Source organism: Arachis ipaensis, chromosome B6 (genome assembly GCF_059453495.1).
Source record: "Arachis ipaensis isolate K30076 ecotype BB chromosome B6, ASM5945349v1, whole genome shotgun sequence".
Taxonomy (NCBI): Eukaryota; Viridiplantae; Streptophyta; class Magnoliopsida; order Fabales; family Fabaceae; genus Arachis; species Arachis ipaensis.
The window spans coordinates 147412728-147426036 of NC_142441.1; the positions used below are offsets into that span (position 1 = coordinate 147412728).

The window sequence follows — 13309 nt, forward strand, 5'->3', positions numbered from 1 at the left end:
AAATAAATCAAATGTTAAATCAAAACTTCAAGAAAAATGGATAAGTACAATGAATAACTTTCATTCTAACCAATACCTTAATATTTACATAGCATTTATCTTCATCAGTGCACATAATTAAATAAAGTTGGAAACTCTCAGTATAGCTGCCTCTAAGTGCTCTAATATTAAAATAACAACTCAAATACTACCCTATCTTATCTGAGGGGAAAAATATATATATTAACTGCATCACATTTACATGGCTACTGCTCAGTAGACAGAAAATTCAAGACTAACATGGTAAAACTAAATCAAAATACCTTTTACACCAAAATAGTTCCTCATGCTGAGCACCACAAATCTGATTTTCTGCAAGAATTGAGAATGAAATTAAGTTTACATGATAAAAGATAAAAAGACTATTTTGCATAAAAATCTCAACATAGAGGAGGTTTGTGGAGAACTTACTGCTTAAAATTATCCTAAGCTTGAGACTTTTTTCTGCAAGCTTCACAATTCTTGCATTATATAATTCAAGTATCATATCATAACTTATGGAAGTGTATACTTCATCCATCCACCCAACCAAATTGAAGCTCTAAGGCTGTGTAATGGCTATTTAGAAGCTCTGAGGCCTTAAAAAAAATGCATCTGTTCAATTGATATCCGCACTTTTGATGGCCGGCTGCATCACATTTTCTGACTCCTTATGAGTTATCTTCACCTTCTCGTTTTCTGCTTCCTTCTCCGCTTTCTTCTTATCGGATTCCATCTGCTTACAGTTTTCTTCATGCGCTTTGACAAACATCCTCACAAAGTTGAGAAGAGTAGATACAACTACAGCAAAATACAAAAAATTAAACCATTAGTAATAAGTACTCCATCATAGTTGCACTGAGTTCTTCCTAGTATCAAACCATTTCCATAACTAAGTTATGATGGAGTCCCCGAGATGAAGAGGAACAAAAAATGATAACATAGACTGAATGATGGTAACTGGTTACCTTGTTCAAATGGGACACGTGCTGGATCTTCTCCGAAGTACAGAGCCAATGCATCTGCATTTCTACCCTGGTACATCCAGATTCAACGTTTCAAACACATTCCTAAATCATCAAACTTAGAGTTCACAGTTTAAACTAAACTTAAGAGAGTAGAACTAGATCCATACCACATTAGCATAAAGTTGAGCCAAAGCCCTCACTTCAGCTTCACCATTAGAAAGAAATTCCTTTAGTATCTGAACATAACCAAATGGAACAAACAATAAAATAAGCTAAATATTTTATCATAATTAGAATGTATGCAAAAACAGATCTGTGTTTAAGACCAGTTTCAGATCCCCTTACAAGGGTATCATCACTCATGATCCCATATAATGGTGTGTGTGCGAGTGTGAGTGCCTGCATGCCTGTGTGCATATATATGCATATATACCTGGCAGAAGTTTACTGACACCGGCCCATCATTCTCTGATGCTGTCAATTCCTGAACTACTTTCTCCAGTCCTTTACTAATAGCTTGCATTTCCTCTGCCAAATATTTCAATTGTATCTGTATGGTATACTTGGTTAATAAACAGCCTATACCAATTTTCAAAAGAGTAAAATGAAACCACTTCTTATGATGATTATGACGGTACAATAAACGAAGAATGGTACCTTCGTTGAAGCCTCCAAATTCACTAGGTCTTGGGGGAATTCTAAAAGCTCTGGAAGCTTTTTAGAAATCACCTACAATTTCTCAACCATCAAAATAATTATTATCTCTATTATTCATTAAGACATAACAATTCACTAATATAATATATTTGCATGGTCCAACAAGAGCCGCAAGCAAGAGTGTTGTATACTGGAAGAACAAATTTGCTGTCGAATATCATAGAACACCAATGAAATAGTGTTCATTTTCTTGAGCATCAAATCAGTTCTGAAGGTTAGTACGCAAAGCAACATGAAATTTCAATAACTCAATAAACATCACCATTATGCTAAACTATACTACTAATAGATATCTTTTTCCTCAGGTTCATGCTTAGTTCTTTACTTTATGGATGAGAATGTGAGGGAAAAAGAGTTAAGTAGCCAGCTTCAATGATTCTCAAATAGTTAATGACCTTCAACTTTGTTGATGCATTCCACCAACCAATTAATGTGGAATAAAACACCAATGAATGTGTTTTACAAAAGGACAAGAAAATCTTACCTATGGTTGTACACGAGACATAAGATTTGCAAGGAACAACAGGTTCCTGTAAGAAATTCAAGGTGAATAAACGTACCTTACAAAGATAATGCATAAGAGTCATCTTGTTGTTCCTGGCACGTGTATCAGTGAGTTTAAGGAGACTATCCAATCGAAATCCAAGTGCAGAACCTGCATTAATCTTATAAATTAACAAGTAAGAAAGCAATCAACACTGTGATGGCACTGTTCTCCTTTAAAATTTTAATAATGGATGAACAAAACTAAGGAAATAGCCAAAAAGTCCAAGTTTGCTTGTTTGGCTTTCAAAAACATATACCATTTTTATTTTCGATATTTTCTATTTTTAGAATTCTGTGAAGTTTTCAGTCTTTTTTTCTTTTACAGAAACCATTGAGAATGGAAACAAAAAACATTTTCACAAACCAAACAAGCTAGTTTTTAATTTTTTTCTTGGTTATATTCCCTTTGACACAATTTAGGCTGGTGAAGGCCAAAACTTTAGCTCACCTCTTGCAGTTCCGTGGTTCAAAGCATTGCCAAGAGAAAGAATGGTCTGCATGATTCTTTTCAACTTGACTGAACTCCTGATCTGAGACACACAACAACAGAAGCTGAATAGTGGTGGCTATGGAATTAGACTATCTATTTATCTATCTATCTGTATTTATAAGAGAGCGTGTCATCATGTTAGTGGAATCATATGTACACAATTCTATGACAAAATATTCATAACTCGAATTTCATAAATAATAGTATATTGTAAATCTAATGCTGAGATACTATCAACGAAAAATATTTTATAAAAAGGTTTAATTGTGTGTAAATGAATTAGTAAAAGTATTCGAGTTTTATACTGTTGCAAAAATTATGCAAATAATATCATATATAAATGTCTGTAAATTTTATTGCATTAATAGTATATTCAAATTGAAATCATATACTAGACCATTCTGTTAAAATTATTTCAATTTAGTATTTTTGCCAAATGTGTGCTTTTTTTAACCTTGCACGGGTAAACATATCATTTTAAGAGACAAGTATACATGAGTAACCTCTTCAGATGCACTGTTCACAATATTCAAGTCTCTCTTGAGTTCTGAAACCTACAAGAATATGATACAGATGCCAAGAATTATAAAACAGAATAATTTATAATATATATATATTCTGGAAAAAAAAAAAAGATTGCATGATTTTCTTCTAACCTGAGAGTTGAATTGAATCTTAAAAGAGAAAACTCTTAGCTTGTTTTCCACTCTAGGTACTTTCATTAATTCCAAGAAGAACTATCATAAGATTCAAAAGCAAATTAGAGCAAATCAGGAAAAATTGAAAGGGGAAAAAACAAAAAAAAAAAAAAACTATACTAAAGAAATGTGGAAAGTATTATCAAGAGACTAGGCTCAAGTTTACTATATAAGAAAGCTTCATCTCTAATGCAAATAAAATCTCAAATTAATTTAATGGGTCTAGTTTACATAATTCACAGCACTACTTTTTAATTTTTTTTATTATACCATCAGTGCTAATAATCTTACCATAAGAAATTCCCTAGTTAAAGATAAGTAAAAGAAAAGAGTAGTTAGAAATAAGTAAAATCCACTTACCTGTTCACACCTTCCTAAGTGCTCCTTATCTCCAGTATAGTTCTGCATATAAAGTATGGCTACAGCTCAGTTAAACCAAGATTGTTGCAAACCAATGTTTTCTTAGCCTATGATATGAAGTTCGAGTCGAAGAAGAGAACAAAGTGTTTGATACCTTGAGCAGCTCCATCTCTTCCTTGGTTGGGCAGAACTTGATGAGGTTTTCAACCTGATCAATATCTAATGCTGATTCATCCAATGCTAGCACAGAGCTCTGAGACATTGGTGTAAATAATGTGAAAAGACAACTTTATAAAACTTATGATTTCAATTTAAACTCAAATGTTCATGACCATACCAATGTGGTACCAAAAGAGATATATTCATAAGTGGACAACTAGGCTTAGGTTAATTCTAAGACAAATATATATTCAGATCATTTGTTTTTATAGTTGAGTCTATGATGGCTATTATTACGGTGACTATACAACTTTCTTAAAAAAGTGTTGCTAAAATTAAGATCATATTTTTTTTACATTCTTGCAACACTTTTTACTTGTTATTATCAAATTAAAAATTGTTTTCAAATATTAAAAAAGTATTACTTTAATTTTAGCAGTACTTTTTAAGTGTTGCCACCATAATGAATTTCCATAAGTTGATAAGCATTTACTACTTAGGAATTTGAAAAAGTGTCAGAATGAACTTTCCCTAGGATCTATCATTAAATGTAAAATGCTCATAGCATCTTCATGCAAAAAAGATTACGCAAGGAATATCTCACCATTAGATCAGCCAAAGGTATTTTGACTTTTGAAAGCATGATCTCACAGTTATATGCACGCCTGAGTTCAATCTGCATGATAGCATGGATCCTTTATTAAGATCTCAAATTCTATAAAACAAAAGATTGACAATAATTTAACTGAAGAACTCAGGCCTTAATGAAAGGCATGACACAAGATTCAAGAGATAAATGAAAACTCCATAGGCGGAATACAATATATATCTTTAGTTATAAGAAAAATTAAAATAATTGTTTGGTGGTCAAAATAATTAAAGTGGAAAAGCAGTAGACAAGTTACTTAGAAGTGACAAACTTTTAATAAATTAATTTTCATAATTAAAATTAAAGTCGTAACTTTTATGAGTTTATTTAATGAACATCAGAATGGATAGATAATTATTTCTGGACCTATTGAAACAAGAGAAATGAGAATAAAGTTTTTTGAAGAGGTACTTATGCACACTTTGTATTCGGTAAATAAAAAGGTCGTGCATGTGCTTTTAGTTTTGAAAAGCTAAGGATGTTTTTTAAAGCACATATGTAGATATGTTTCAAAGTTAGCTCGTACTTCTAAAATTAAAGAGTCTAATATAACTTTATATATTAATAAATATCTATATTTATTCTTATTTCTTATTATATTTATGTCTATTAAAGTCAATTTAAATGTTAAAAGTAATTTTACCAAACATAATTTTTGTAGTTTATGTTTATTGTCATTTTTATTTTGATTTACCAAACATAGCTGTTGCAACTTTTGGGAAGCTCTATTTGAAAACCAAACTTTAAGCTACTTTTGAAAAATCAAAGCTTTACCAAACCAAACCTAAATAACTAGCCAGAACAGTACTGCCAAAAGCAAAAAACATACCAGTTGGACTTTATCCACTTTCTGTCCAGAACGGAGAGTTGATTTTCCTTCATTTGCATCAGAATTTGGAGCAGTTGCAGAGAAAAGAGACTCCAGTTCTGACATGTCAAACTCTGGAGTCCTAGCACCAAAAAGATTTTAAAAGAAAAATGATAAATAAATAATAATGAGAAAATCACATGATCTGAGTCACTCTCTTATAACACCAAAGAGAAGGCTTAACACACGGGTCATACCTTGAAGCTTCATCAAGTTTTTGTGTCTCAGCCCATAAACTTCCTTGCATGACCCTTGTTAACTTTAACCAATGGTAAGGTTTCAGATTGCTCTTTTTAGTACAGATACCTTTGGAATTTGCTCGCAACAGGCCACGTCCTTTCCCAGGCGGCCCAGGGGCTGCAGGCGGTCCAGGAACCCCAGGCGGTCCGGGAACTGGAGGCGGTCCAGGAATTGGAGCCACATTAGCATTAGCTTGTGATGACAAAGAGCCAGATCTTGTCAATCCATTTGGAAGTGGAGGTGGGGGTACAGGTGGAACATTTGCAGATGCAGAAGCTGAGGGAGGAGGTGGAGGTGGAGCCAGTGATGTAGGAGGACTAGGTGTGGTGACCGAAGGAACAGGAGGAGGAGGTGGGGCAGGGGGATGAGACATTGCAGAAGGAGGAAGTCCAGACATAGGAGGAGGAGGAGGAGGTATTGAAGATGATGATGTCTGTCCAGTTGACAGCGGAGGTGGGGGAGGTCGAATAGGCATAGCAGCAGCCTTGTTCATACTCAAGGGGCCATCAGCTGAAGATAATGAGGACTGTCTAATTAAAGATGGAGGTGGAGGAGGAGGAGGAGGAGGAGGCAGAGGAGACGGACTTTTAAATGAATCTTTGACAATGGAAGATGATGTTTTGGGAAGGGAAGGGGTTGCATGAGGAGGAGGAGGGGGAGGGGAAGGATGGAGGTTATGGATATCAGTAGTTTGTATTGATTTTGCAAAAGGCTCACTTTGAGGCGGTGATGAAGGTGTAGATGGAGAACGGGAAGGAGAAACCACAGGAGCATTGAGCCCAAAAGTCTTCTCTATGGTCGCAACAGCATCCACCGAAGGTTTTACTGGTGATGTATGCAAAATATGTTCAGGACTATGCTCTGCCGATTTCGACACCTTTGAGTCCGGGGGAGACATACTACCGGACAGAGGAGATTTCACTGCATGTGTGACTTCTTCTTTCATATCCTTTGGTGCATCATCCTGCAACACAGACATTATTCCAAGAGCTGATGATGAACTCGGAAATCTTGTGATAGCTGAAGGTGAACCTGGTGCTGGAGCTGGTCGAATTGCTTGATGCACCTGTGGAGATATGATTTTAGGAAACTGTAAAGGAACCTGCAATTCATTAGATTCAGTCATTTTTTTACTTGAGGTTGCATCGACAGGTGGCTCAAGTGAGGGACTATGTTGTTTCCTCTGATCTGTAAATGGGAGACTCTTAGTAACGGTTTCTGATAACGTCATTGACTCTTGGGCCTTGATTGAATTTACATCCTGGGATGGTTCAATCAAGGGAATAGACTGTTCCTCCTGAGCCATAGATGTCGAACTCTTTACATCACTTTTAATTGATGACTTTGATTCTAATGATTTAGTATCCTTCTTCTTTTCCATTGACTTAGCATCAGTAGATGGTTCAATCAACGGAATAGATTGTTTCTCCTGAGCCATAGATGTCGAGCTCTTGGTCTCACTTTTGAGTGACGCCGTCGACACTGATGATTCCGTATCCTTTACCATGGACTCTAATGGTTTAATCTTTTCCATAGAATTAGCATTGATAGATGGTTCAATCAATGGAATAGACTGTTTCTCCTGAGCCGATGTCAATATCTTGGCCTCATTTTTAAGCAATGCCTTCGATTCTAATGATTCAGTATTCTTCATCATTGACTCTAGTGGTTCAATCTTCTTTTCCATTGAATTAGCATCCATACACGGTTCAATTGAGGGAATAGACTGTTTCCCCTGAGCAATTGAAGCAGAAAACTTACTGCCAATGCGTGGTTCAGGTAAAGGACTATCTTGTTTCCTCTGAACTATGGATGTGAGACTCTTGGAATCAATATCTGACAACACCTTTGCTTCCAATTCCCTAACCTCCTCCTTGTTTGAGTTTGCAACCACGGATTTGGTTACATGAGTAGACTGTTTCTCCTGAGCTATACATAGAGGATCCTTGGTATCGTTTTCCGATAATGCGTTTGTTTCTAATGATTCAACCTGTGCAATAGCAGAACTGGAATCTCTTGAGGGAGTGAGATGTGTCCTCGGACCCACTGAAGTGTGAGTCTTAATGTCACTTGCCAGAACAGTGTGTGGTTCTGCCAGTGAATCTATCTTCTTTTGCATAGGAGCATTGATGGATGATTCAATTGATGAAGTAGGAATTGTCCCCTGAACTGCCGAAGTGGGTCTCTTCAAATCACTTTCTGGCATCTTCTGTGGTTCAAGTTTAGATCTTCTATCATTTTCCAACAATGCCGGTGACTTTAATGATTCAGTATCCTTTTTGCTTGATTCCAACAGTGCTGAATTTGCATCAGTTGGCGTGGGAATAGATTGTATGCTTTGAGCCAAAGATATAGGATGCATGGTGTCATTTTCCAACTTTGCATTGGATTTTGCAACCGTAGATGGTCCGGTTAAGGGAGTTGATTGTTTCCCTTGAATCATAGATGTAGGAAACTCGGCGTTATTTTCCATTGATTCCTTTGATTTTACTGACTTCATTTCCTTCCAAGTAGAATCTGAATGTGCTGAGACTCCAATTGTGGGAACAGGTTGGTACCCCTGACCCATATGAGTAGGAGTCTTGATGTTATGTTCTTGCGACGCCATTGATTCAAATGCTTCTACCTTCTTTTCTACAGAAGCATCTCCAGATTTGAGTGAGGACATAGCAAGTTTCCCCTCAAATGTGGAGTCAGGACTCTTCACATCGACTTGTATCTTAGAATCAAATTTAAATCCTCTAGGCGATGAATCCTTTCGCAAATGGCTCATTTTGGGAGAAGCTGCACCATCCAATTTTTCCAAAAAGATATTTGATCCTGTGATTTGTTGTAGCACAGCTGCTACCTCAATATTTGTGTCGAGCCAGTCAACATGGCTGAAAATTTTTTTAGCCTTAGCAAATGCTTCAATCGGTAGGCCATCCTTCTCCTCAAGATAAGGCAGATCAATTGAAATAACAGAAGATTTTGTTTCCATATCCGAGAAAAGAATCTGCAAAGCAATATACAACATGCTCAGTAAAGATTTTAAGTTAATTTTGTCATTAATTGTTACTTAATAAAATAGAAGCAAAGAAAGATATAACTACCTCTACTCTAAAATCTTTTGGGAAGTCATCTTTAGTATCCCATAATATGTCAAGGTCATCACGGTTAAGCATCAAAATATTTGACCTTATGAATCCTGTATTAAACATCACACGAAACATCATTTTTTCACGATCCAAATCATTTTCTAGAGTAATACACTCAAGAACGACATCCCCTTGAACATGACAATGTATGTCAATCTTAACCAGTTCTGTATCAGCCTGCAACAAATACCAAACAAAAAATAAACAAAATAATGTAGAATAAGAGTAAAATAAAACATAATAGATCTTTGTTTAAGAACTCTACCTAAACATGATCAAATAAAGAACATGAGGGAAAAATATGCTGCTATTTTAATCTGAGTTCAACAGTGCCAATGGATCATATCCTATTGTGTATAAAGAGAAGAAGAAACAAATTTTTAACTGATAGAATTTTATGTTGACTCCAACCAGTTTTATATAAGCAAATCATAAGAATGAGACCCAATCAATAAAAGCAAATATTTGTTAAAATTCTGAGAGTTTTTTGTCTTTAAATCGAATGGTGAAACAGCATAAGTGCGTATCAATGCAAAACAATTAGCACACTCTTAGGTATCCCCCTTTAAAGCACTACATGTTTTCTAACATTCTGTTCATATTAAAGATAGTCCATTTCCTCAGATCCAAACAAAGATACCAGATGTAACCGTCATGGGGAATATAAAACATTATTATAAATAATAAAAGGAATGAATATAGTTTAATTTAACTTGAGTTCATAATTTTGGGGTTGGAAAACTGCCTAGTTGTAGGAAAATAAAAAAGGAAATGATAAGGGAGATTAGGCCTATGTATTTATATATTGTCACCCTGTTTGTATGCAAGTATAAACTATTTCAATATAAGAAGCCCACAGCATCACATATGGTTTAGAATATTATACAGATTCTGGAATAAACATCTCAATACAAAATGCAAGAACAATACAAAGGGAGACAGTTTAATTGTCTTGAATCATAATTCATAAATCAGCATCAATTGTGGGAAAAAAATTGAATAGAGGCAGGTGTCACCTGCTTGTAATGCCGAACAAATTTGCTCCTTTTTGGAGTCGAAAAAAGAACTTTGGGAGTCCGATCAGCTGCCATAAAAGGGTCCTGTCCATATATCCGAAATATAGGACGGCAACCACCCTCTCCATCCATATTAGGAATGATTCTTATAATTACACAGTCCAATGTAACTGCTCTATCTAGAGGAGGCCATTCTGAACCAACATTTCTTCTTGATATATATTGAAGATACCTCAGTTGTGAAGGCAATGGATTCAATGGTGACATCAATTGCAAAAGTTCCCTCGGAGCTTGCTTGTATATCATTTCTAATGTTTTCAGCTCTCCTGTAAATTGCTTTCTATAAATCAAGAAAGCGGCTAGCATAAATGCTAAAACGGGCCATCCACCTCGTTCACAATGCATTAAGACAATATTTTGTAGCCCAAGCTGAAGCCAGTTTTCACATGATCTCAGGAAATGGTGGATCATCTCCATGGTGAGTATTGGGCAACCTTCATACTGTCGAGGATAGTCCATCACAGTCATATCATAATCGTTCAAAATGTAAGAAATCTGGCTTTGATTTTCTCCCTCCCGCATGTTGAACACCATATATGAAGCTTCAGGGAAGTGATCACAAAGTTGCTCAATTGTCCCCCTTATATGCATTTTATGTTCATCTTCATCCATAAGATCAGTCGTAAAGCAATAATCAAAGACTGCATACACAGCAAAAGAATAAAATAAATAATCACAAAGAGATATATGTGATATATAGATCCTTTTAAGATAATGAAATGAATAAATGACACATTACAACTACAACAACAACCAAGTCATGTCCCATTAGGTGGGGTTGGCAACTATTATGGATCAAAGGATGCTATACTGTACCATTGTACAATAGAAAAGTAAAATCTATCTTTCTCAAAATGATTTTGGCTATAGCTTTCTAGGTTGCTTTCTACCTCCAGCTATCAAGATATCCTCAATCAGATATGCTCTTCTTATTGGGGTTTCAATAGTTCATAACCAAACCACCTAAGACAAAATTCTGCCACTTTTTTTTCTAAAATAGGTGCTACTCCCATTCTCATTCTCATTCTCATTCTGATGCATTATTTCCTAAGTTTACCTTAGTTGTCTACTTATCAAGCATATTCACGTATCTGCAATGTTGAACTTATTTATTGTTGGTTTTTCTACTGCCCAAAAGTATATGACAAACAACACATCTCTTATAGCTGTGTAGTAAAATTCTTCCTTATGATCGACTAATTAAAAAAAAATGCCCACATTCTGAGAGACATATCAAAATGCATCTCCTTACCACATTCACCATTCACTAAAAATAATCAAAGGACAATATATTGTAAATTAAGAATACTGATTGCACAAAGAAAATTTATACCTGTCCACATAGGTGGGAAATATCAGCGTTTCATATCAACTACCATTCAATACAGGATAAACAATATCATTGAACAGCTGGAATCACTTCAATGATCGCATATTTGTATAATAAAAATGTAAGAAATTCATGCAATTCCTACTGTTGACTCCAAAATCAACAAAATAAACTATACATACCACAATATTCCCCCAGCCAAAAATAGCACAAAGATGAAACTCAACAGTATATTGTTTCACTTCCACAAGAGCCAATGAGCCAAAGCAGAGAGAACTTACCATAAACCCTCTCACTGATTTCTAGAAGCCCATCTGGGGGCTTCTTATAGAAGAACTTGCGGAACATTGCCATTGTTGCCTACAAGATCCAAAAGGGTATCTTCTCACCCCTAACTTGTAGGACCACCCCTATAAGTGCCACATATCAAACCACATTGCATCACACACACCCCACCAAATAAAATCAATAGCAATCATTATCGTATTGGTATTGGCATTGTAACAAGTATGTTGTGTGCATTCAGGAACAAACAATAGGGCATGGATTTTGCTGGGTCTTGAAGGAACACTTTCATCAGGGTATTGTCCTTGTCCTCTCACATGCAACTTTATCTCTTATCTGATGGAAAGAGAAAGAGAGAAAACTTAGCTTTCAATCAAGAAAGAGAAAGTGGGTATGGGGCAATCTTAATGCAAAGTTGAATCTTATTCATGGGGTATGAAGAAAAGAGTTGGAATAAGAACAGATATGGTAGCTGTGTCGTTGTGGTTAGATTAGAATAAGAATGAAGAACATTTTGGATCCGAGGTTTCTCTCTCTAACGCAATCTCTGTCTGTGTGTGTGTCCGAATCTTAATGTATTTGTTTATGCGAAAAAAGAATAAACAAAGAAATGGTGCGGTGATGATGTTGATGTTTTTGTTCATATTCCGCTTAAGGAAGGTTAAGGACCAAAAAAGGGAAGATAAGATCCGTACTAGGTTCTGGTCCGTGTGGGATTTTTCCCACTTCACATCACATCACACCTACTAACTAACTAAACTAAGGTTGCAAAAAATAATAAAAAAAATTAATTTTAATATACTTAAAATGTAAAATAATTTTATACGTATATTTAATTACGTAATATTATACAGATAAAAATAATTATCTTTTATATTAATTATATAAATAATTATTTAAAAGAACAAATGTAATTATACGATTGAATAAAATATTTTATATTATCAGAACATTAAAATTAAATTTTAATAAAAATAACACCAAACATTTTCAAAAGTTCAAACCAAATTATTTTTATATAAATTTAATAATTAAAAATTATTAAATAATAATTTATTTAAATTTATTAAATTATTTAAAGATTTTCAAATATAATTTTATATAAAAATAATTGTATATGAATTTTTATTATTTAATAATATAGACTAATTATTTATTGTATTAGTCACCCAAAAAATTATTGGAATTTTTTTTCTAGCCATTGTCCTTATATTTGAATTTTATTTGTGAAAAAAAAAATAGAAAGGGAGAGGCAGAAATAGTAAGGTAGTGATGAGTATTTTTATTTTTATTTGAGAAAATTATACTCTCTCTTCTGCGAGATGTTAAAATGACACTCTCATTCCTTCTATTTTATAAATGTACATTCTCTTCCCTTCTAACTTTTAAAAAACCTCCTCTTTAATCCATTTTAAACTTTTTGTGTTAACTAATGTTAACTTTATCCATTTTTTAAGAAAAAATAAATTATTTTTGAAAAAAATACCCATTAATAAAAATTTTATTTTTTATCATTAAATTTTGTTTACCAACATATTCTTTAATAAATTATTCTTTTATTGATTAAATTATATTTTTTAAAAAATTTAATAGTTATATAATTTTTTTCTAAAATACCCTTCAATAATTTTTTAATTATGAAATTATAATTTTACCAAAATTTTTGTTAACAATTTTTTTATATTTTCCTATTAATTTTTCGATATCTATATATATTATTTTAACATTAAATAAAAAAATTTAGTAAGATTATTTTTCAATATCAATA

General features: G+C 34.0%; 1 protein-coding gene across 4 annotated transcripts; it reads right to left on the minus strand.

The window, feature by feature from the left end:
• Positions 1 to 41: 41 nt before the first annotated feature.
• Positions 42 to 12194, minus strand: LOC107605420 (formin-like protein 18). 4 transcript variants are annotated; one of them, XM_088490074.1, is made up of 18 exons: positions 11538 to 12194; positions 9867 to 10567; positions 8806 to 9027; positions 5671 to 8708; positions 5435 to 5555; positions 4561 to 4632; positions 3952 to 4050; positions 3798 to 3839; positions 3396 to 3476; positions 3243 to 3293; positions 2698 to 2779; positions 2264 to 2358; positions 1644 to 1715; positions 1420 to 1536; positions 1154 to 1222; positions 987 to 1053; positions 451 to 819; positions 42 to 351 (listed from the first exon to the last, which is right to left on the minus strand). In XM_088490074.1, the coding sequence occupies exons 1-17, from the start codon at positions 11608 to 11610 to the stop codon at positions 638 to 640; spliced, it is 5184 nt and encodes a 1727-aa protein (XP_088346200.1). In that variant the 5' UTR covers positions 11611 to 12194; the 3' UTR covers positions 42 to 351; positions 451 to 637. The 4 variants fall into 4 exon arrangements, with proteins under 4 accessions (XP_088346200.1, XP_088346203.1, XP_088346202.1 ...); XM_088490077.1 differs by having other exon boundaries at positions 2264 to 2368; positions 11538 to 12193; XM_088490076.1 differs by having other exon boundaries at positions 11439 to 11544.
• Positions 12195 to 13309: the final 1115 nt, after the last annotated feature.